Here is a 25,061-nt window from a genome sequence, read left to right on the forward strand (position 1 = left end):
TGAATAGAAAAAAAAATTGTATTTCAGTCAATAAGAATTTTTTACACTCTTACATCTGTCAAAGTCTGTACAAACCAAAGAATTCCTGCATTTTAAAATTTCCATTATTACAAACATACAAAGAAACAACGGTGTTACTAAAAGTCACTTATTCAATTTCATGATAAAACAGCATCATGATTTAAAAACCCAATATTTCAAACCAGGGGCCCCCTCCCTCCCTTTCGAAATCTAAGGAAAGTTAGAAAATGTGTGAATTTGCTTCATATTAAATGTTGAGTTTAAAAAAAAAAAAGCTTTAGTACAAAACTAAGTTTGTCATTTTATGGTATCACATTTGATGTAACAATTTCGCAATCTCTAAGGTTTAAAAAACAGTATCTATCATATTTTTTCAACCTTTTCTTCAATCTTAGAACAAATGTACCTGAATAATATTGCCTGATCTTCTTTATTTAAAGGTTCTAATTAAAAAAAAATATACAATTAACTGGTACTGCTGGTCCCCCTTGTTTGGAAGGGAACCTGGTATTTTAAATGACAGCAATGTATGGACAACAGAACAGACATACTTTATTTATACCCCTTCTACATAAGGCAAAGAGATCCATTTCCAGATCTGTTTTTTCTTTTTCCCAATTTTGTTAGTTAATCTATCTGTGAGAGTTGAGATGCCAACAAACCTGGAAATAGCTATAATATTAAGCCACCAGTGTACTCCATTCTCAACTGTAATATTCTGCTTCTAAAAAAATGCATTGAAGCTGAATCCATCCCTATAATTATGCTAGCTTAGATTCATTCATGTCTTAGACACACACACACACACACACACACACACACACACACACACACACACACACTCACTCACTCTCTCTCTCCATTGCATTTGCCTCAAATTCTTGCCTGGCATTTGATTAGTTGTTGTGTGGTATCTCATGGATCAATGGGGCCAAAGTAATGGCTAACTTATATGAGTTACTTATTATCTACTACTTAGTATAGTTGAGTGTGTTTCATGGTTTAGACTGTAAATCTTAATCTCACACAATTTTCTCTCAAATATATGCTGGGCTAAGAAAGGTGGGACTTATTAAGAGTATACAAATAGAACTGCAAATTCATCCCTCCTATGAAACAAATAAGCAAAGTGTATTGTCTACTGAATGTAAGTAATTGGGACATCTTGGGCAACACTCACAATTATGTCTGAGAATGGACTACATGCAAGAAATATCTTCCCAATTTATGTCCATCAAAACTTGAGGATGATATCTCTCTCTCTCTCTCTCTCTCTCTCTCTCTCACACACACACACAGTGAATGTGTGTGTGTGTGTGTGTGTCTCTCTCTCTTTCTCACACACACACATGCACACACAGCAGCAGCAGCAGCAGCAATATTTCTCACAATCCTTCCTTCTGACTCAAACAGCCTATCCTGAGATGGCTCATTTCATTTTAAAACATGCTTTATAGTTTGCAGTTTTTCCAATTCACTATGTTCCTTGGCAGTGACTTGATCTGACAACTGGTGTTGGGAAGGAAAGGGACTTAAAAGCAAGTAAGTGGCAGTATGAAAAAAGTTCAAAATTAATTACATAAAATAATTAGGAAAGTGAAGATGTCCAGTACAACCTGGACAAAACTTTCTAACATTATCTAAAGAGACATTTTCGAAATCCCTGTTCTCTCCTAAAATGTCTCCTCAAATGCCCTTTTCTTAATGGGTCCTTAAAAAAAAAGCACCTAATGCCCCAGTTCTGAATCCAACTGTTTCACTCACTTTAACCATCAACATTATGAAACAACTAGGCATTAAATCAGATGAAATTGCCATCCTTTTCTGTAGTCTAAATGGAGATTGGGGTAGTTTTTTCAATAGTTATCATAGCTCTGTCACAAAGCGAACTAGATGGTCTGATTATTTCCCTTTCTCAAGAAAAAGGGTTTTCATTTTTTGTTTTTTAAATAAATAAACTTCTGTCTCTATATAGTACAAAGTTCATAGTATACCTGGAAAAAAAAGTAGCCCCTGAAGCAGCAATTTAATGGAGAGTGGAAACCTCCATTGGGTTAAGTCTTATTAGAGTGGCAGCTTCTGAGTTCAAAAGGTGGCAGTGATAATATTTACCCAATGCCAAACTATTTGTTCATGGGAAATGCAGGATGCAGGAGTGGGAAAAATAATTCCTTCTGCACAAAACACTGAGCAGTTACCACTATAAAAAACAAAAAGAAGTACAAAAAATAGAGAGATATCAATTTAACCCTGACACCCTCCAGTATGTGATCCTAATGTAACACACCAGATGTTTCCACCCTGCCCACAGCCACAGTATAAAAGAAGGTTCCTGGTAAAGCTTGCAGCTCCCAGTAGAGCCATGCCTCCAGCACCAGCCTAAGACTTTTCATTGCTGCTGCTCAAGAAGCTCCCAGGCCATTTTTCATGGAGAAGTCATTGCTCCTGACTTCTCAGACTTTTTGCCCTTTGACAAAGCAGCTGCTTGCTTCAGAAGCTCTCGGTTTTTGGCCTGGAAACAAAATGCAAGAATAAGGTTTTAACAAGTGGAGACCTGTAATCTACATAGAATAAGAGAATTGCAAAGGCAGAGATATAGGCAGGAAAATAAGGATAGGGGAGAGAAAGAAAGCAAAGGTAGCAAAAAGCTACCAATGAGCATGTATGAACCTGGAAGGGAATGCAATCACCCTTAAACAAAGTTGATGATCATGAGGAACCCCATCACCCTGCTGCACAAGGGGTTATACATTTACAAAACATGGAGATTCTTGTGTGGTGAGTACTTTATAATCCGAACATCTGAAATTTTATTTAGCTTATATGCAGTCAAAGAAAGTACAAAGTTATAAATATTATATTTTCTGAGTGAATTAAATCTGAAAAGGCATAAGGTATAAGAGTAGAAGATACTTATAGATTCATAGATGATTTACTATAACTATGAGAACAATTTTCTAAATACTTGTTCATTTAAAATATGGTCTATATAAATATTTCACCACACTGAAAGAAACTCCATCACCTGTAACTGCTCTGTGACTTCTTTGTGGGTCTTCTCCATTTGATTCATTTTGGCTCTCATCTGAGATTCCTGGTATTGAAGATCAGCTTTCAATTCAGTAATCTGAAAGAAGACAGAATAATCAAAGGGAATTCTTTTGTACTAAGGAACTGGATAACCTCTCAAAAAGATCATCTTTAAATCCAGTGATCTTTCTATCTCAAGGTCCGCACCTAAATCATCTAAAACCCAATGATTTTCCTTTTCCTAAAGATCTCTGGGAGATTTTATAAGTTCCCTAAGGAATATGTTACTAACATAACAATCACCAGAAAATTTTCTGTTCCATATAGCTGGTAATTCAAAATCTAATTCATTCTTTAATTTTTTTAAGATCAAATAATTCCAACTTCAACCTTTTCTCATGTAAGTAATTTTCCCATACTGAATTTCCAAACTCTTCTACAGAACCTCTTCAATTGCTCCAAATCCCTCCCAATAAGTAAGTGGCACTGAAACAAGATGGAGGGCACAATTCCCATACATAAAAGTGGAAAGAATACTTTGCTACTGCTTGCATTTAAAAGCCCTTTTATTTAGAATAAAATCTTCTACCATTGTTTTAGTTCTTAAATTGTTGATCTTAAGACTCCTAACTTTTTTTTCTTCTGGGCTCAGACATTTCCTATTTTCTATTTCAACAGTACCCTTTTAGTTTTTAAATACATTAATTTCTATTTGTTCCTACTGATGTTCAACTTTTTACTTATTGCTCTAATTTATGAGTCATTTAAAATTTTATTTCTAGCTTCTACTGAGATGCTAGAAGCAGAGCTGAACCTATGAAAAGCTAATGTTATTGACATGCTAGTGACCAACAACCCCAGAAAATTTGGTTTCTAGCTACTAAAGACAACATAGCTTTCTCTTGATAGCAAAAAAATAAAAATAAAATAAAATGTATATATTGATTTAAAATAATAGTGAATATATAAGCATCAAAAACTAGAAGAGTTAAAATTTCATGAAGTGAAGACCACTCTCTTACATAACTTTCCAAATTAAGAAGTTGATTCCAAGATGTATATGAACTGATGCAAAGTGAAATGAGCAGAACTAGGAAAACACTAGGCATAGTAACAAAACACTGTGTGAAGATCAACTATGAATGGCTTACCTCTTCTAAGCAATACAATTATCCAGGACAATTACAAAGGATTCATGATGGAAAATGCTATTTACATCCAGAGAAAGAATTGATGGACTCTAAATTTAGATAGAAGCATACTATTTTCACCTTCTTTATTTTTTTCATGATTTTTCCCTTTTGTTTTGTTTCTTCTTTCACAATGACAACTAATATGGAAATGTTTTAAATGATTACACATATATTACCTATATAAAATAGCTTACAATTTAGAAAGAAGGGAGAGGAAGCAGGGAAGAACAATTTGGAATGTTAAAAAAATCCTTTCTTTTTCCTTTTAATATTTTATTTTCCAAATACATGCAAAGATAGTCTTCAGCATTCACCTTTTACAAAATCTTACGTTTCCAAAATTTTCTTCCTTTCTTCCCCCTTCCCCAAACAGCAAGCAATCTGATATAAGTTAAACATGTACACTTCCTTTAAACATATTTTCATATTCAGCCTGCTGTGCAAGAAAAATCAGATCAGAAGGGAAAAACCCACAAGGGGAAAAAAACCCAAACAAACAACAATAACAAAAAAAAGGTGAAAATACTATACTTTGATCCATATTCACTCTCCATAGTCTCTCTCTGGATGCAGATAGTACTTTCAGTCACAAGTCTATTAGAATTGCCTTGAATTACCTCCTTGGTGAGTTCATTAGTTGATCATCACATAATATTGCTTTGTCTGTATACAATGTTCTCTTGGTTCTGCTGACTTCACTTAACATCAATTCATGTAAATCTTTCCAGGCTTTTCTGAAATTAGCCTGCTTATTATCATTTCTTTTAAAACAACAATACTCCATTCATATAGCATAACTTATTCAGCCATTCCCCAAATCATGGGCGTCCACTGTTTCCAGTTTCTTGCCACTACAAAATGGGCTGCTACAAACATTTTTGCCCATCTGGGTCCTTTTCCCTCTTTTACAATCTCGGGGATTGGGACCTCGGAGAGATACTTTTGGATCAAAGGGTATGCACAGTTTGACAACCTTTTAGACATAGTTCCAAATTGCTCTCCAGAATGGTTGAATCATTTCACAACTCCACCAGCAATGCATTATTAGTGTCCCAGTTTTCCTATATCCCCTCCAACATTCATCATTATCTTTTCCTGTCACCTTAGTCAATAAAGTGGAAGCTGAGAGAGGTCCTATTTGCATTTCTCTAATCAATAATGATTTAGAGCACTTTTTCATATGATTAGAAATGGCTCTAATTTCTTTATCTGGAAATTATCTGTTCATATCCTTTGATCAATTGAGGAATGGCTTATATTCTTATAAATTTGAGTCAATTCTCTATATATCTTAGAAATGAGATCTTTATCAGAAATACTGTAAAATTTTTTCTCAGCTTTCTATTTCCCTTCTAATATTAGCTGCACTGGTTTTGTTTGTGCAAAAACCTTTTAATTAATTTTATCAAAATTATCCATTTTACATTTTATAATGTAGCTCTCCTTTGGCCATAAATTTCTCCCTTCTCCACAGATCTGAGACAGACTATCCCTTATTCTCCTAATTTGCTTATAGTATCACCCTTTATGTCTAAATTATGAACCCATTTCGAATTTATCTTGATATAGTGTTAGATATAGGGTGTCAATGCCTACATTCTACCATACTATTTTTTAGTTTTCCCAGCAATCTTTGTCAAATAGTGAATTCTTATCCCAGAAGCTGGAGACTTTGGGTTTATCAAACACGAGATTAGTATAGTCATTGACTATTGTGTCTTATGGACTAACCTCTCCCATTGATCTACTACTTTGTCTTAGCCAGTGCCAAATGGTTTTCATGACACTTTATAATATAGTTTTAGATCTGATACAGGTAGGCCACCTTTTTTTCCCATTTTTTTTCATTAATTACTTTGAAATTCTTGACCTTTTATTCTTTTAGATTATTTTTTCCCAGCTCCATAAAGTAATTTCTTGGCAGTTTATTGGCAGATTGATTTTCAACAATGAGGTAATTTCAAGGGAATTCCAATTAACTTGTGAATGAAAGTGCCATCTGCATCCAGAGAGAGAACTATGAGGGTGCATATGAATCAAAACATAGTATTTTCACCTTTTTTTTGTTGTTATTCCCCTTTTGATCTGATTTTTCTTACACATGAGCATCTGGATATTCTTTCAGTTGTTTAGATAGAACTTCATTTGTGTGAAGTATTTTGTAATTGTGTTCATATAGTTCCTAGTTTTGTATTGGGAAGTAGATTCTCAAATATTTTATATTGTCTAAAATTATTTTTATTTTTTTGCTGAAGTAATTGGGATTAAGTGACTTGCCTAGGGTTACACAGCTAGGAAGTATTAAGTATCTGAGGCCGGATTTGAACTCAGGTCCTCCTGATTTCAGGGCCAGTACTCCATCTACTGTGCCGTCTAGCTGCCCCTGTAATTATTTTTAATGGGATTTCTCTTTCTGTTCCTTGCTGCTGGGCTTTGTTGGTAATATACAGAAAGGCCAATGATTTACATGGATTTATTTTATATCCTGCAACTTTGCTAAAGTTGTTATTTTTAATAGATTTTTTTTGTTGATTCTCTAGCACTAAAAATACCATATCATCTCAAAAAGTGGTAATTTTGTTTCCTCATTACCTACCCTAACTCCTTCAATTTCTTTTTTATTCTCTTATTGCTAAAGCAAGTATTTCTAGTACAATGTTGAATAACGGTGGTGATAATGGACAACCTTGATTCACCTTTGATCTTATTGGAAATGCTTCTAGCTCATTCAAACTAAAAGTTTTGTAAAAATAAATACTAAAGTTCTCTTTGTAGTGGCAAGGAATTGGAAATTGAATAGATACCCATCAATGAGGGAATGTCTGAATAAGTTATGTAATGTTATGTAATCTTATTATTCTACAGGAAATGATGAGCAGACTGACTTCAGAAAAACCTGGAAAGAATTTCATGATTTAGTACTCAATGAAATGAGCAGAACAAGGAGCAGAAGCAGGAATACATTATATACAGTAACAGTAAAATTATGTAATGATCAACAATAATAAACTTAGATCTTCTCAGCAATGCATTGGTCTAACACAATTCCAATAGATTTGGCATGGAAAATGCCATCCACACCCAGAGAGAACTATGGAAACAGAATGTGAATCAAAGCATAGTATTTTCATCTTTTTTTATGTTTGCTTTTTTCGTTCTCATGATTTTTCCTCTTTTCTTCTGATTTTTCTTGTATAATATAACAAATATAGACATATATTTTTTTAAACCATATACATTTATAGCCTATAATGGATTGCTTGCTGTCTTGGAGAGAGGGGAGGTAAGGAAGGAGAAGGGAAAAAATTTGGAATATAAAATCTTGCAGAAATGAATGTTGAAAACTATTTTACATGTATTTGGAAAAATAAAACACTACAAAATTTTTCTTAAAAAGAAAGTTAAAAATGAATGCTAAAAATAGCATTCATTTAAAAAAAATATTATTATTTTAAAAAAGAAGTTGATCCCAAACATCACACAAGAGCAAATTATCAGGGAAATGACAGAAAAATAGAGCGCACAATCCTGGAAGACTAATAGGGAAAAAATGGGCACCTTCATACAATATCCATTTAAAAAGCAATCTTCCTATACTCAAAGGTATGCTATATCATATGTACACATACACACACCCTACACATATATCTGAATCAATAATACCTTCTTTTCTTTTTCTAAGATCATCTGATCCTTCTGATGAAGCATCTTCTTAAGTGTAGCCACTTCTTCCTTTAGCTGGGCAATGATGACAAAGTGATCAGTGCCTGGAGAGTCCAGAGCTAAATCTGGTGAAAAGCTGCTTTTAAAAAAGAGGGAGAGCAATAAATTAGACGAAATTTTCCATCTATTGTTTGTGGTCTCTGGAGCCAGGTTCTGGTTAAGGTCACTGAACAACTACAACTGAACCATTCCAACAATGTACCTGCAATAGTGCAGTCTTTTCATTCACATTGAGTACTTACATGATGCCTCAGTAGTATTAAGGAGATTTCATCTGTGTTTGAGCCATTTTAAAGATCCTGTTGACTTAATATATTAAAATTTTATTATTTTGTTCCAAATGGAACAAATAACAATTTGGAGAACTCTGCATAAACTTCTCAGAGTCACCCTTCAGATGTAATCTCTCTGCACTTTAGCATGGAAAGAGTTATAATTGGGTAGAACTGTTGAACAGCTGCATTCCAACCCAGAGGCAATCCCATCTTAAAAAAGCAATAAATGAAAAGAAGACTTGATTAGGAGAGAAACTGGTTTTCCCAAACAGTTAAGTAATTTAGTGTTAGAGATCTTTAACCATCTGGCTACTGTTTTATCTTCTCAGTAAAGGAACTTTCATGACTGTCAGACCCGAGAGAAAAACAGGGAAGCAGTGATAAAACTTTGGGACCACATGCTGGTGTTCCAACTGGATTCCAAAGTAGGACAAGAGTAGAAAATTCCATTTTACCAAAATGGTAGTGAACTGTTTTTGAATCCTGTCCTTGCCATTTACCATCTGAGTGCACGGAACCTCTCTGGGCCTTGGTGTAAGATGAGGGGTTAGACTAACTAACCTTAATATCCTTTCCAGCTTTACATAGTAGGAATAACCTTTCTTTTTAGGAGAGATGTTCCCCCTAAGGAGAATTTATTTTTAAAAATCTACAACTTAAGAATAAAACAAGAGTAAAGAAATAGTTCAAATTTATACTGGTGATATGGGTTAGGGGAACTGTGGCAGCTAGGATTATCCCAGACACGGAGTAATAGCAAGTGTCTCTTCAGAGAATGCCTTCAGGTTAGGGCATTTCTCCCCTTTGTTGCTAGCAGGCTGTGCCTGCCAGCCTGATCTTATCATGGCTCAATCATTGGCAAATCTGGCAGTGCTAAACCCCAACTCTCCTCCTGAATGAACAGAGATTCTTCACAGAAGCTTTCCAGGAAGGGCTCAAAATATCAAAATGCTCATATGTGTCATACACAGAAGAAAATTAAGTGGAAGCTTTAGACAAGCTCCATAATCCCATAGGAAGGCTGAGGATCAGGGATGTGAAGGTCAGTTCTATTTCCAAAACTGACTATTTAACCCTGACAAGAAACTCAACCTCTCTACAATGATTATGGCTAACATTGTAATAGTACTTTAGTGAGGTTCAGCAAAGTGCATTACATACATTTAATCCATAAAGCTGCTGGCTTTCTATATAAAGAGATCATAAGTCATTCATGGCTTTCTCACCTTATTCAAAAATTAATAATCTCATATAAGATGAGGAAATAGGTACAAAAAAGTGATCCAATGATTTTTTCTCAACTTCTAATCAATCAATAAGCACTTATTAAGCACCTACTCTATGCCCAACACTGTGCCAGACATGGAATTGAATCCAGGTTTTCTGGTTCCAAGTCCAGACTCTTTCTACTAACCCAGATGGAGAAGAAGGAAGAAAGAAGAAGAATCAAATGAAAATAAAGTTGAACTCATCACAACTTCATCTAAGTTAAGTTTTAGAGGAAAGATTCAGAATAAATCCCAGAGGCTAGAGGAAGGTAAGGAGAAATAACAGGTACAACAGATATTTGTTTGAAAGAGTCAACCCCAAGACTGGTTCCCAAATATGAACAGAATGCAATGTTTAGATTGTTGTGATTTAAGAAGTCTAGATGAATGGGATTAAAAGCAATTGCTGTATGTTTCCTAGAGAAAAAAAAGTAGTAAGGAAATGAGGGTTTTCCCCTCCAGATTTGATACTTTGTTAAAATTTCAACAAGACAAATCTGCAAAGATGAGTGAAAGTAAGCAGTAAAAGAAGGAATTTTATAGGAGATTGGAAAAGAGAAATGAAAGGCTAAAAAAATCCTAAAAATGTGAAATTTCTGGTTAATTAAGGAAACAATATGATTTATATATTGTTAAGTTATTAGATAAAGGAAACAAAGTTTTGTGAGATGCATGAAAAGGAAGGGACAAGAAACAGACAATATGAAGTTTAAGAAACTTGCAGATGATAAGTGAATTCCAAAAAGAAAAAAATCAAAGGGCTGAAAACACAAGGAAAGGGTGAGTGATTTTTTAACGTTAGAATAGCAAAGGAGGAAATGTGTTATCAATACACTGAAAATTAAGGAATTAAAGTGGTTGTAACAGTTGATTACTTAGAAATGACAGTGACTAGAATAGTTAGTTATGTACAGCAGAAGAGCCCAATAAATGCATTTAGTTTATTGTTACTGTTAAAGAACATTCAAGAAAACTATATTTTTAAAAAAAGAAAGCGGGGAGCAGAAAGAAATAGTCCAAGGGGACTGAAGAAGATTGAATAAGGAAAACTTATTTTCATTAATATTTAAGTTTAAAAATTTTCTGCTAAAAAGAAAAATCATAATTAACTAGAAAAGAAATGCATAAGGAATTGTAATAAAAAAATTTTAGAATAGAATGTTTTTAAAAAATATTTTATAGTATATGCATTTCCAAAATCTATTTTTAATAAAAACTTATAAGAAAAAAAAATGTGAATAACTCTTTAGAAGAATGCTTTTATGTATAATCTAGAACAATTGCTACTGATCCCTTAGTTCAGAGCCTACCTATTATTATACAGGACATTCTGAAATTAAGTCTTATGGCTCATTAAGCAGGAGTGTCCCACTAGAGAAAAGCAGATACCTTATATAATCAGTTTATAACTTGAATAGCAGACAGGATGGAAAGGTATTAGTTTAGCTCAAGCTGTGGGGCAGACTCTAAAGTAAGGCCAAAATAAAGTAATCCAAGAAACCCAAAATGACAGAGAATCAATCACCTTACAGTAAAATTTATAGACTTTTGTTTTTCAGGTAGTTTAACCTTATCCCAAGGTCAATAATGAGCTTTTTGGAAGGCCCTGGCCTTGGCTTCACTGCCTAGCTTTTGCAGCATTCACTTTAAATCCTGCTACTGTAGAGACTCTCCACTTCAAATGTTTTCTTGCAGGCGTGGCCAGGCAAACTGGAGGTGACAGGAAACAATTTGCACTTGCCCTAGGGTGTTTAGTTAGAGCTTCTCAGGAACACTGAATCTGACTAAAAAGAAGAAATTCCTTACAGTTCATTCCCCCCACTCAATTTGCACATTTAAATTAGATTCAAGAAATCCAGAATCAACAGGACCAGCTATCAGAAGAGCAACTGTGAGGGATTTGAAATAAGTTGAAATTATGACTGAGTGATTAATGAATTTAAAAGACCTTCTATTCCACTAAAATCAATAAAAGCCAGCCCTGGAGCCTGCACGATGATCTGCTCCCGATTTCAGTCTACTCTGGAGGGAGATCCTTCAGGGGGACACTTTCCAGAACGGAGATAATTCCAAGGATTTAGGGGAAGAGCATGTCAGGTGATCTCACTTCAGGATGCCAGTGCCTGGAGGAACAGGATAATGGTTGGCACCAAGACTCTGTTGGGAAGCAGCCCACTGCACCAACACGGACGGGGCACTCTGGATATTAGGACAAAGCAGCTCGTAAGAGGAAGGAACGCTGAGAAGGAGAGAGGAAAGCGAGGAATAAAAATATGCATTTATACAAGTTTAAAATTAAATATATAGCAAATATCTATATCCATCTCATGCTTTCCTTATATAGCTTCTGAGCTGGTCACAGAAAAGTCTCACCTTTTCTTTCTGAACAGAAGGAAGATGACATGGATTGAACCAGCCCTCAAACTTACAATCTGTGTTCACTATAACTTGTCTTCTCTGCCTCTCAGACCAACAAGACTACTAAGAGGTGTTCCCAATATAGTCCACAATGACAAAGTGGATCACAGTTTTTTCTCAACCTAGAACTACCACTAACTACTGGGAAAAGCTATGCCTGATAGACTACAGGGTTCAAAGGCTATAGGATTGTTAACATTTCTAAAAATTTATTGAGGAGGACAGAACCATAGACAAATATCAACAAATGTAAGCAGTGATATTAGCACCTGTGTCTAGTAGCAAAACATTCTGAAATGTGCCCCTCTTATAGAAACTGCACATGCATCTCATACATCTCACACACACAGACAACACACACAACTAGCTCACCTGTCTCCATTAGCAGTGATAGCATCAAATTTGGGTTTCTTCTTTGGAATTTCATTCTGAATTGAAGATGTAGACAATGTTTTTTGGCTTTAAACAACAACAAAAAAAGGAATACATTAGAAATAAACAAAATAGTAAATGAAGTTTCATTTCATTTTCACAAAAGGCAAAGGTTATAGCTATGTAAAGTGCCAATTCATTTACATATTATTTAAGTGAATCATATAATAAATAAATTGCTTTTAAATTACAGATTTTGCTTCCTAAATGGCTGAACAGCTAAAACAGAACTTAAGTTATTTATAGTTATTTGCAGTTTAAAATAATAATTCACATCTCCTTTAGCTGTAACAAATCCTTTCTTTCCCCAAAATGAACCATGTAGTGAAGGTTACCCTAGTTTTGTAGATGAGAGAAAATGACTTGGCTAGAGTCATCCTGATCAGCACAAGAGCAGAGCCAGACCTTAGACCTAGTTCTTTGGTCTCCGAGGCCAGTATTTTGTACACCACATAATATTGCCCCTCAAATACTACCTCAAAATTAAGTTCCTGGGTTGTTTAGTGGCTATGAAACCCAGATCAATAAAGGCTTGATCTTATTAAGCTACTAAATTCTGAGGCCCACTGCAGTTTAAAAACTCCTGCTCTTGAGATCTATAGGAATCAACCTTATTCTGCTTCTGAAATCATCAAAACCTATATCTGATCTCCACCTAATTTAATTATATAAGCTACCATCTTCCAGAGGAGCTAACTGTAGATTTGGCAGCAGAAGTGAAGCCCAGTTCTATTTCTAGCTCACATTTTATCCTTAGGAATTAAAAGCTAGCTAGAGGACAGTCTAACCTAACCTTAAAAAATGGCATAAAGCAGGTTAAATACCCCCCCAACCTCAGCTGTTGTTCTAATGTCCCCTCTGCCCTTACAGCTAATTTCAATTATGTCCTTACTACAGTTAATTTTAACAAGTTTTAATTTCATTTTATTAGGCTACTTAAGATGCCAGGAGATGATGTGGAATAGTGGCAAGAATGCTGCAGCTCTTGGTGTCCATTTTTCATCAATGAAATGATCTTATTTATTATCTGAGGATCTGGCTTAAAGGTTAAACAGCACTTCCTGTAATGTGCTAGATATTCTGAAAAGGAGTCTATGATCAGTCACAACAGGACATCTTTCTATGTGGCCCTCCAAGTGAAAAAGTTTAGAATGTGTTTCAGACATTTGACTAAATGAAGAGTAAAGCAAAGCTCTCTTGTCCCAAAAGACAAAATAAAAATAACAAAGTTTCCCCCATAAAGTGTGAATTAACTTTTAATGGTCATGTAAACTTCATGAAAATTTCCTTAAAGTAGAATACCAGTAAAACTTGACTTCTTGATGTACTGTTTGCTTTAGATAATCTTGTAAATGAGCTTCTATAAGAAAACTACCCAAGTAAAAACAGAGAATTATGCAAAACAGCAACCCTACATCTAAGGTGCTGAGCATCCAGTCCAACTTTTCAGAAAGTTTTTCAGAAAAAAAGTCTTTGCCTTACCTGTTAAAATGGCTCCCAGAACTCAGCCGGCTGTACTGTTCCTTCTCCTGATGATGGCCTGCTCGGGAGGAGCTGCTCAGATGCTTCCGCTGCTCTCTGGTTTTCTGAAGGACTCGCTTGTATGACAATGTACACAGCCAACACAGCAACTTCCCATCTACCTGAAAGACCAAGATAAGTTAAAACGGAGAGGCTTGTGCCTCTTTTTCTCTACCTCATAACAGAGGCCAACGCTGAAATCTTTCAAAAGAGAATCCACTGGGGATGGGGTCTGGGAACTGGAGAAGAGCACGATGATGGGATTGTGAAGGAGAAAAAGGACAAGATGACTCTGCTTAGCCCCGGAGGGCCAACAGAATAAGGAGTAATGGGTCTCAGATGTGAAAATGTTCTTGATTTAAAGAAAAGCTAAACTTTCCAAGCTACCCAAATATGGAATGGGTGGTTTTCACAGGCAATGAATTCCTTACCACCAACATTGGACACATCATTGTTAAACATGATGTAGAGGGATTCTTTTTCAATTAATTCTCAGACTAGAGCAAGAGGACTAGACTACAAAGAAAATCTCCTTGGAAGGAAAAAAAAACCTGTTATCTTTATTTTCACACATCTTTGATTTTCTTTGTAATCATATGTGTTTTATCTCATACATTTAAAAACATTACTCTGGTATCTCTGATGCATCACAGTGGTAAATTTCCAAAATGAAAAATAACCCCTGACTAACGTACAACAGAGAGGAATTATGCCATATTGATATCAAATGCCTTTCTTTCCTACAAACACATGATCACAAGCAATGTTTTACCTTCAGAAAAGCACCAATGCTCAACAAAGTCTTAAAAATATGAATCCCTAGGAAATACATTTAGACTTATACTAAAATGAAAAACAAAGAGCAGCTCTGATCTTGTCTAGATTTCATTAAGAATTTTTCTTAAGCTTATCAAAAAGTTGATGTGACCCAGTAGAAACATCTCAGTCCAGAATGCATGATGTTAGAAGTTCAATTCTTGAATTTTGCCACTTACTAGCTACAACACAGTAGGTTAGTCACTTTATCTTTTCTTATCTCAGTACTCCCTTTAGTAAAATGGAAATACCATCAGCCCTACCTCACAGGGTTACAAGAACCAAAGGAAATGATGAATATGAAAGGGCTATGTACATAATAAAATTATATATAAAAATAACAATAGTTAATCTTTATTTTAACCTATTATTGGTACTAACCTGTCAGTTCATTCAGTATGTTTATTGTGAAATTTATTTTTAGCAAAGCAAAAAAGATCAGACTTCTTAAAATACTAGCCTGAGGCATGATTAAAAAAACAAAAGGCTTTCTCTGGGAAACTTAATCTTAAATACACAATGTCATTCAATAAACATATAGTAAACTGATGCAAAGAAAGCAAGCAGATCCAGGAAAACAATATACACAATAATAATGTAAATGGAAAGAATAAAGAAATTGAATATTACATAATTATAATGTCTAAGCTTGGCTATAACAAGAGTAGAGAAGGGGAACCTAGGTGGCACAGTGGATAGAGCCTTGGAGTCAGGAGGACCTAAGTTTAAATCTGACTTCAGACATTTAACACTTCCTTAGCTGTATGCACCTGGGCAAGTCATTTGGAAACTATGAATGTGGACAATTTCATGAATGGTCAGATGTAGCTATTGTGTTCATTGATTTTTAATTGCCTTTTTCTCTCCCCGCCCCCCCCCCCAATCTTTGTTACAAGAGATTCCTCACAGGTAAGGAAGGGAAAGACATATTTGCAAATAAAGATTTAAAAAAAAAAAAAAAAAAGATGAAAAATAATTTAAATCCAGGACACAATGTTAAACACCTGTGGAAAGGAAGATGGAGGGAATAATTAAAATGCAATATTTTAGGGAACATATTTTCATCCATATGGCTGCTCCTTTTATCAGTATAGACTGTGGTTCTCGGATACCTTTGTCAATTGCTGTAACCTAAAATACTCATTGACTCGTGGCCAATAGTAATGAGTTCACCCATATTTCATGAAGCTGGTCCCTGGGTGACAGATAAGAGTTCAGCCCTACCCCCTCACTGTGAGATTTCCTAGCTTAGTAGGCCTTACCAGAACCTGTATTGACATACCCTGGGGTACTTCAAGAACTCACTGTCACATCCATGTCCTCATGAGGCAGCACAGTAGGCTCTACTATAGGATTAGTGGAGAACAAAGAACAAATAAGTAATTCTTTTCTATCCTGATGGAATTTCTGTATTCATGGAGTTTTTAATCCAAAGTCCACTGAAAGAATAAATATTAAAAAAAAAAGAAGAAGAATCTTCCCTTCTGACTCATTTAAAAAGAGATTCTATTGACTTTAATTTATAAGAAATCAAGCCATTCTCCAATTGATAAATGGTCAAAGGATATGAACAGACAATTCTCAGATGAAGAAATTGAAATGATTATAATGCCCACATGTGAATCAGAAGAAGAGCTTAAGGAAATTTCTAGCCATGTGAAAAGATGCTCCAAATTATTATTAATCAGAGAAATGCAAATTAAGACAACTCTGAGATATCATACACACCTGTCAGATTGGCTAGAATGACAGGGAAAGGTAATGCGCAATGTTGGAGGGGATGTGGGAAAACAGGGACACTGATACATTGTTGGTGGAATTATGAAAACATCCAGCCATTCTGGAGAGCAATTTGGAACGATGCTCAAAAAGTTATCAAACCTTTGATCCAGCAGTGCTACTACTAGGCTTATATCCCAAAGAAATATTAAAGCAGGGAAAGGGACTTGTTATGTGCAAGAATGTTTGTGGCAGCCCTCTTTGTAGTGGCCAGAAATTGGAAACTAAGTGGATGCCCATCAATTGGAGAATGGCTGAATAAATTGTGGTATATGAATATTATGGAATATTACTGTTATGTAAGAAATGACCAACAGGATGATTTCAGAAAGGCTTGGAGAGACTTACATGAACCGATGTTGAGTGAAATGAGCAGGGCCAGGAGATCGTTGTATACTTCAATAATACTATATGAAGATCAATTCTGATGGATGTGGCCATTTTCAACAATGAGATGAACCAAATCAGTTCCAATAGAGCAGTAATGAACTGAACCAACTACACCCAGCAAAAGAACTCCAGAAGATGAATATGGACTACTACATAGAATTCCCAATCCCTCTAATTTTGTCTGCCTGCATTTTGGATTTCCTTCACAGGTTAATTGTACACTGTTTCAAAGTCTGATTCTTTTTGTACAGTAAAACAACTGTTTGGACATGTATACATATATTGTATTTAATTTATACTTTAACATATATTTAACATGTATTGGTCAAACTGCCATGGGGGAGGGGAAAAATTGGAACAAAAGGTTTGGCAATTGTCAATGCTGTAAAATTACCCATGAATATATCTAGTAAATAAAAACTATAATTAATAAAAAAAAAAAAAAGAGAGAGAGAGAGAGAGAGATTCTACTCTTCATTAAAGTAATACCTAATAAATTTCCAATTATCCATCAGAAAAAAAACTAACTGGGTAGATAACCATAAGCATGAATTTCAAATTTAACTTTTCTCTCAAAAAACTAACAAAATATTAAATAACATATCCTATAAAACCTGATAATTGTGAATAATAGTAATAATTATTATTGACTTATTTTCTTTAACAAAAGCATATCGGGGGAAAAAAAGACTCACCTTCTTTCTGTCATCTTTCCTGTCAAAGGCACACTGCTGTTTGCACTGTTCACAAGAATATGGTGGTCCATACTTCTTCTCTGAGTTTGTACAACGCTGACATTTATTGCCAATAAATGCTGCAATAATGTTGCAATACTGACAAGGTTTGGGCTTAAAAGAGAAGAGAGAAGGATAGATAAAAGCTTAGTACAGCATCTATAATAACAATAAAAATGGGTTGCTTTTTACCCAGGAAAAGTAGATTATTTTTAGCTTGACCTGCCCTCTCTCACTTCTAAGCCGCTGTGTGTGTGTGTGTGTGTGTGTGTGTGTGTGTGTGTGTGTGTGTGTACCATTAATGTTGGACTATTCTCTACCTAATGAAGTTTTTCTCTTCTTTCAAGGTTCAGCCCAATTATCATCTCTTCCATATCCTGATCTTCATTTATAAGTGATTTCTTAAATTTCTCAGGCTACTAACTTCTACATAAGTAATCACTTCCTAATGTCTATTTGACTTTATTGTCTCATTTCCCTACTAGATCTAACAAGTATCTGAAAAGCACAAACTATTATTTTTCTTCTTTATATTACCAACACAGTGATTCTGCATGTTAATAAGCTCTTAATAAGATATTTGTTCAATTGAAAAAATAGTCACTTTTCTGTGCAACATACTTCAAAGTGCTAAAAAAGAAATCAACAGAACAAGTCCTTTGTAGAAAGCAGCAAATTTCTGAAAAAACATCTGCTTTGGAGTGTCCCAAAATCCTATATGTTTAATTGAAAACTGAACCAAAATGAATGTACAAATCAGTTGATTTGCCTGGTTTCTACTCTTCAAAAAGCTGCCCTGAACAGGCACGAAGCTTTTAGCATGCAAATTCTAAATAGTTCACAGATGAATACAGAAAAGAATGGAAAGACTTCTAAGAACTTGGGCAAAATGAGGTCAAGCGAAGCCAGGAAAAACAGTTGCTATACACAATGACTAACACAATATAAATGGAAAGAAGAATGATAACAACCACAAAATCCATGCAAACATTGTATGATTATAATGCCCACACATGAACCAGAAGAAGAGCTTAAGGAAATATGCTTCTCTCCCTTCTTGGCAAAGGCCACTGACATGGACAGTGGAAAGCTGCAGCTCCTGGCCAACTCAGGTGACAAGCTGGGCAGCCTGACTTCTTCCCCCTTTTTCTTTTTGATTCCTTTGTTACAAAGCCTTGGCCCTTCTACAGGAAGGTTCTATTTGGAAATGATGGCTATGTAAAAATAAAAGATATCACATTTTTTAAAAATGAAGAGAACTCTTGAGAGATGCCTACTTACCGTTCCATACAACTTTACATTCTGAGCACATTTCTTGCATATCGTATTAGTTTTACTGTTAAGGGAAAAACACATAAACATCTTCAGAAAGAAAAATTGTTTTATATAGAAAAATGATCAATACCTAAAAATTGAGAAACTGCTTTTCAAAAAGCAATTTAGTTATAATATTCATATGAACTGAAATATTACTATCTGATCAGTGATTTTGTTGATACTCTGCTACCTTACAGAATATAGGGCTATGAAAATAAATCATATAATAAAATTATTTCAGGTAGAGGTTATCCTTTCATTTCCAGCAAATGGCGTGTTTTGTTTTGTTTTTGGCGGGGAGGGGAAGATGTCAAACAAGAATTTGGTAGCTATGGTGACTAAGTTATTTAGTAGTTATTAGTATTCCCAATACCACCAGGCAGTATAACTGGTACTACTGTTATGGACTGGGTCAGCAAAAAATATAAAATCAAAACTGGAAGGTTTGCAAGTGAATTACTGGTAGGAAAAAAAAAATCTTCAATAAATAAAGAATTCTTAGGATTGAATTTAAGATACATTAGAAAAAGTATGTGGGATAAATTTAGGAAGCTTCACTCAATGCTGTTTCATGTTTTTCTTCATAAGCAAAGGCATTAGAAAATCAGAAAATGTGGAAGAAAACTATTGAAGCTGTGATTTTAATATCTGTCTACAATGTGGATAACAGCTCATTTTCCATAATGATTTCCATAAAATCTAAGCTCATGAAAAAAATAAGTGTTCCCTCATTCCCTTTTTGAAATTCTAAGAGCCATAATGCAAATCAAATGTACCTATGAGCTAATGATTCAGGTTAGCCAAGAATCCCCTGCTAGGCCCATTGACTTCAAGGAAGTTTCTGCCTAATATTATATTCAGTTGGAAACAATATTTAGAATAATCCCATGGCTCTTAAAGAGAATATAAAAATATTAACACCCCAATGTATTCTAAAATGTTATGATTAAATATTTTCCCAGGATAACTATAAAAGAGAAATACCACAGACTTTTAGAGTGATCCTTTCAAAGGAAGAAAGGGGGAAAAAAAAAAAAAAGGAAACTAAATATAATTGAAAAAAATTACTTGTCTAAAATATTTTCCAGAGCAATTATCATCTATTTCTAGAATATAAATTAACCTGTAAGAATTGGAATAAGGATCTTGCACAGCTATATAATGCACAGCCAATCCCTCCTCATTTGAGGTTTATAAGGAATTTTGCTAATGATATACATAACCAAGGTGCACTAGAAATATTTGATTATTCTTATTTTATGGATAAGGAAACAAGCTAGAGAGCCAAGGTCACACATTTAATAAGTGTAAGAGACTTAACTTCAGGTCCTACTCTCACTACTGGACCATAGTAGAAGAGATACCCTAGTTGAAGAGGTAGTTCTTGCCAGCAGATATGAATCAATTTATTCAAACAGTTTTCAGTTACACATGTCTTTCACTAAAGCTTTTTATTCCCATTATATTAAAAATTATAAGTTTGCACATGTCAACACTCAGAAATCACAGAAATGGGCCTTTCTGAGAAGGTAAAGTTAGCAAGTAATATGCATTTCTTAAGGAGGTGCTGTAGTAATACAAATTTCACAAGTAGTCAGACACAATAATTGATACTTAGAACAAGCCTGCCAAGTTTCCCAAAGTATCTCAGTCTCTTCTTTGTGAAAAAAAGATACAGAGAAAAGAGACTCAAGGGAACAGTATTTATTAAAAAGAAAAATTACAATAATGACATGGCCAGGGCCTTAATAAAAAGATGCTTGAGTAAGAAATTAAGTATTTAGAGAGTACAATTTTTTTTTTTCAGGAGGTAAATGTGTTTATTTAAAAAAACATGAGAAAAACCACTATCAATGGAAACTTTACCTTTCCTGCTGGAATTCAGTTCGGCAGTAGGTGCATTTAACAATAGGATGTGCAATACGACACTCCTGTAATGAAATAAAATTGTTAAAATCAGATGTTAAAATACTTGTGAACAAAAACTATAAATAGAGGACACATGCTGGAAAGAACCCTAGAATTATTTAACTTTGGCAAGTCATTTACTCTTCATGTCAGTCTAGTCACCTGAAAAATGAGGAGCATGACCTCTGAGATCCTTTTCCATTTCTGGAAGATCATACCGGACAGAGAAGAAAGAGCACAGGATAAGGAATCAAAGGAACCTAGGATTTAATATTGGCTCTGCTACTTGCTACAGGCATATACTTGGGCTAGTTCCTCACCTTTCTGGGGGTTGATTTCTCAGTAAACAAACACTTATTAAGCACCTACTGTTTCCTAGCCACTCTGCTAAGTATACACTGAGAATACAAGGAAAGGCAAAAATAAAATTTGGGAGCTCACCTTCTGGAGAGGGGAGAGAGCAGGCAAATAATTATGTACATATGAGATAAATATAGGAAAATGCAAAATATCTCAGAAGGGGACCCAGGAATTCTGCAGAAAGTCAGGTTTAAGTTCAGTCTTGAAAGAATGGACAAGGGAGAGTATTTCAGGAATGAAGCATATGGAGAGAGCCCTGGAGTCAGGAGAATTGAGCATTGCAAGCAACAGCATTTAATCCAGTGAACTGGACAGAAGAGTATGCGAAAGGGAGATGTATAAAAAGATTATAAGGTAGGAAGGAGCCAGGTTGTGAAGAGCTTTAAATGCCAGGGGATTATAGTTGATTCTGGAAGATCCTAAGTTTGGGGGTGACATGTCAGATCATTTTTAAATAGGAAGGCTGGAGTAAGTAATCTCTAAGGATAATAATAAAAAATGCATACATATGCCTATTTCTTGGAACCCAAATAGATATTATGAGACCACATAAAACATTCAACCATCAAACTTCTCCAGATAGCTAATAAAAGCAGAAGGAAGACACCTTATTCTCTTCAGTAAAATGTGAAAACTCACAGCCAAAATGGGAAAGCCAGATTACGATTTATTTTAGAATATCTAATGTGTATTGCTTGAGCAATAGTCATCTAGATATCTGGTTAGGTGACTTATAAATATGTCACTTCTCTATGCTAAATTCACCTGAATCAGACACTTAACACGTCCTAGCTGTGTGACCCTGGGCAAGTCACTTAACCCTAGCCTCAGGAAAAAAAAAAAATTCACCTGAAAACTGGAGACAATGCTACTTGATGGGAAATCAGATATCTTGATGCAAGTTTAAAAAATTACCAGCAACTCGTCAAAGTCAGTGAGTTAGAAGGATAAGGAATCTTAAATATGACCTTCTTTGATCTCCTTATTTAGAGATGTGGAAATTAAGACCCACAGGGATGAAGCAATTTACCAAGCACTACAGGTTTTAGAGCTTGAAGGGATTTTATGAATTACATGGGCAATTAAGGACAGAAAGGTCCCTAAGAGGTTAATAATTTGCCAAACTCACCAAGGTATTAAGTAGTAAAGGTTAGATTCAAAATCTATTTCTTCTATTCAATATTTTTTCCACTATATCACTTTCCAGAAAATAGAAGTGATATGAGATAGAATGCTAATTTTGAGTCTGCAAATCTTTTGACTTCTTCCATTTGCCTTCCTTTTGGGGCAAAAACCTATTTAAAATTATTTCTAGAATGAGTGGGGCTCTGGAATGAATGGTATATAGGAGCTTCTTTAACATTCCTATTAGCAACAGCGTCAATAAAGATAAAAAGCCGAGATGAACGGAAGTGCTCTAAGGTTTACAAAGCACTTGATTCACCAGGCTGAGGTGAGGCAGAAGCTATTTTTATTCCTGAATTATAAAGAAGAAAACAGAGTTTCAGCATCACGCACAGGAAAGATCTGGACTCAAGTCTACCCATCTAGTCCACCCTCTCAGAAGCTCTCCTTACATCATCCAAGTCTTTTCAAAAAACCCCCTTTCCACCAGCCCCTCCCTGAGGAGGCAGCGAGGTGAGACAAGCGCGCCGAACTCGCAATCTGGAAGCGCCGGGCGCGAGGCTGGCACCTCCTGGCCGCGGGAGTCCCGACCAGTGCCTCCCCCTCAGTGGACCTCAGTTTCCTCAGGGGTACAGTGGGGGAGCTGGCCACCATCGCTTCCAGCGCTATCCACGCCGACGATCCCCCGGACATCAGAGGCGTCGAGGTCCAGGTGGGCGGGTGCCCTGGCCGTGGAACCAGTCCCGGACCGTTGCTAAGCACCAGAGGAAGCCGCGGGCAGGCGGGCCCTCGGGGCCTTCAGGCAGCCCCACGGGGGCGCGACTGGGCGGAAGCCGGACGGGGCAGTCGGCACCCTTTGTTTCCGCCCCCCTCAGCCCATTCCTCCCAGGCGCGGGGAGCAAGCTGGTGGAAGCTCCGGCCTCCGCCCCCGCCCCTGCGCGGGCTGCCATCGGCCCCCGCCTCCCGGCGGCCACCCAGCCCCGCCCCGGCCCGGACGCCCAGCGTCCCGCCGCCCGCCGCCGCCGTTCACCTTGCACAGCTGCTGCCCCTGGGACAGCGCCTCGAAGGGGAAGCGCTGATGGCATTTGGTGCAGGCGTAGAGCGCCGCCATGTCCCGCTCCGGGCCTCAGCCCCAGGCCGCGCTCCGAGCTCGCCCCGCCTCAAGCTTCGCTTCTCCCCCTGACAGATTCAACCCCAACCTGTAGCCACCGAAGGCGCAGGCGACACAGCGGGGAGGAGCGCGGCAGGCACAGTTGCTCTTCCCGCCTGCTCATTGGTCTGACCCGACGTCCATCCCAAGAAGAGAGGCGGAGTCCGGAGGTTTGGGACGTTCCGATTGGGTCGGCAGGACATACGCCATAGGTGACACAACGAAACCGCGGTTATGTAAAAGTCAGGGTCACGCGGGCGGGCTACGAGAGAGGCGGGGCCCGTGGGGAAAGGTTTCGCTCTGCCTCGGTGAGCTTTGGGCGTCTGTGCCGTGCCTATTCCTTTTCACTGCCTTTTCTTTTGCCAGCCTACTGTCCGCAGTTGCCACTCACCCCTGGAGGGTGGAGGTGGGGGAAAAAAACAAAACAAAACAAAAACAACCCTCAAGTCTCGCGAGAGACTTCTTCCCTAGGTCCCGGGGAAGTTGAAAGGCGTTGCATGAGTACCGCACCTCCTCTAAGGAAAAGGGCGGTGCCTTATAGGAGTGAAGATGGGCACCAGGGGGCGGAGCCTGGGCTAGAGGAGGGAGGGGAGGAGTAGTTGGCGGAGGAGGTGCATGAGGCGGAGCCAGGGCAGAGAGGAGGGGTGGAGGGTTTGGGTGGGACGGAGCCGGAGTCCAGTTCGGGGAGGGAAGCAGCAGCATCCCTGCGAGAAAGTCTGTGTGGCCCGCTCCTGGAGGCAGGTGCCAGGTGGCTCAGGCTCGAAATTTGTTATAGGGGATTTGAGGAGAGACAAGCTCCAGATCTAGTGAGACTGGACAGGAAGGAGCGAAGGTGGTTTCGTCTTCCTCCACTCTATGTGAGGGGGGAGGGTCCCCCATCCGATTGGAGAGTTCTGAAAGGGAGATTGTCCCCACCTGGGGAGAGGAGGGACCACGAAGGGGGACCGTCCGGAGGGAGCACTCCCTTCAGGGAAAAGAACTCCTGGGTGATGGCACTCCACCCCGAGTCCCCCAACGGATTGTCCCCGCTGTCATTCCAGCCTAAATTCTTTTCTCTCTGTTTGTGTTTTGTCCTGACATATACATCCAGACTGGGTTTAGGTATTTTTTGTTGTTTCATCGGTGTTTTATTTTTTAATTACATGTCAAGATAGTTTTCAACATCTATTTTTGTAAGATTTGATTTCTAATCTTTTTCTCCCTCTCTTCAATCCCCCTTCCCCAAGACAACGAGCAATCTGACGTAGGGTATTTATGTAGCTGATATAGACACCAGATGATGGTAGGGACCACATGATTTAGAAACACCAAAATTGGGGGTTTGGTCATGTAAAGACATGTAAAGATTCTCTTTGGCAAAAGGCAGGTTTATTTAGGGGTAGAGGTTACAGACAAAATAAGAGAATAGACACCAGGAATGTTAAATATGAAATAGAATGGGAGAGCTCACAATTATCCAGGAGAAGGGCATCATCCCATGGGCTGGGGGCATGTCCTTAGGTGGCGGGCTAAATCCTGAAAAATTCCAAAAAAGTTAGTCAACTGTGAGGAGAAGTGGGTTAGAACAGATATCATGTGGCATGGAGGGGGGGGGTTAAGGG

General features: G+C 37.1%; 1 protein-coding gene across 3 annotated transcripts; it reads right to left on the reverse strand.

The window, feature by feature from the left end:
• Positions 1-23,527, reverse strand: FAM76A (family with sequence similarity 76 member A). Of its 3 annotated transcripts, none has more exons than XM_074305643.1 (10): positions 23,341-23,527; positions 20,784-20,848; positions 18,882-18,936; positions 17,562-17,714; positions 13,843-14,003; positions 12,301-12,387; positions 11,618-11,749; positions 7,908-8,043; positions 3,047-3,148; positions 1-2,533 (listed from the first exon to the last, which is right to left on the reverse strand). In XM_074305643.1, exons 1-10 carry the CDS (start codon positions 23,419-23,421, stop codon positions 2,447-2,449), a joined length of 1,059 nt encoding a protein of 352 aa, XP_074161744.1. In that variant the 5' UTR covers positions 23,422-23,527; the 3' UTR covers positions 1-2,446. The 3 variants fall into 3 exon arrangements, with proteins under 3 accessions (XP_074161744.1, XP_074161743.1, XP_074161745.1); XM_074305642.1 differs by having other exon boundaries at positions 7,908-8,046; XM_074305644.1 differs by lacking the exon at positions 11,618-11,749.
• Between the last annotated feature and the right edge of the window lie 1,534 nt (positions 23,528-25,061).

Source organism: Sminthopsis crassicaudata, chromosome 3 (assembly GCF_048593235.1).
Source record: "Sminthopsis crassicaudata isolate SCR6 chromosome 3, ASM4859323v1, whole genome shotgun sequence".
Taxonomy (NCBI): Eukaryota; Metazoa; Chordata; class Mammalia; order Dasyuromorphia; family Dasyuridae; genus Sminthopsis; species Sminthopsis crassicaudata.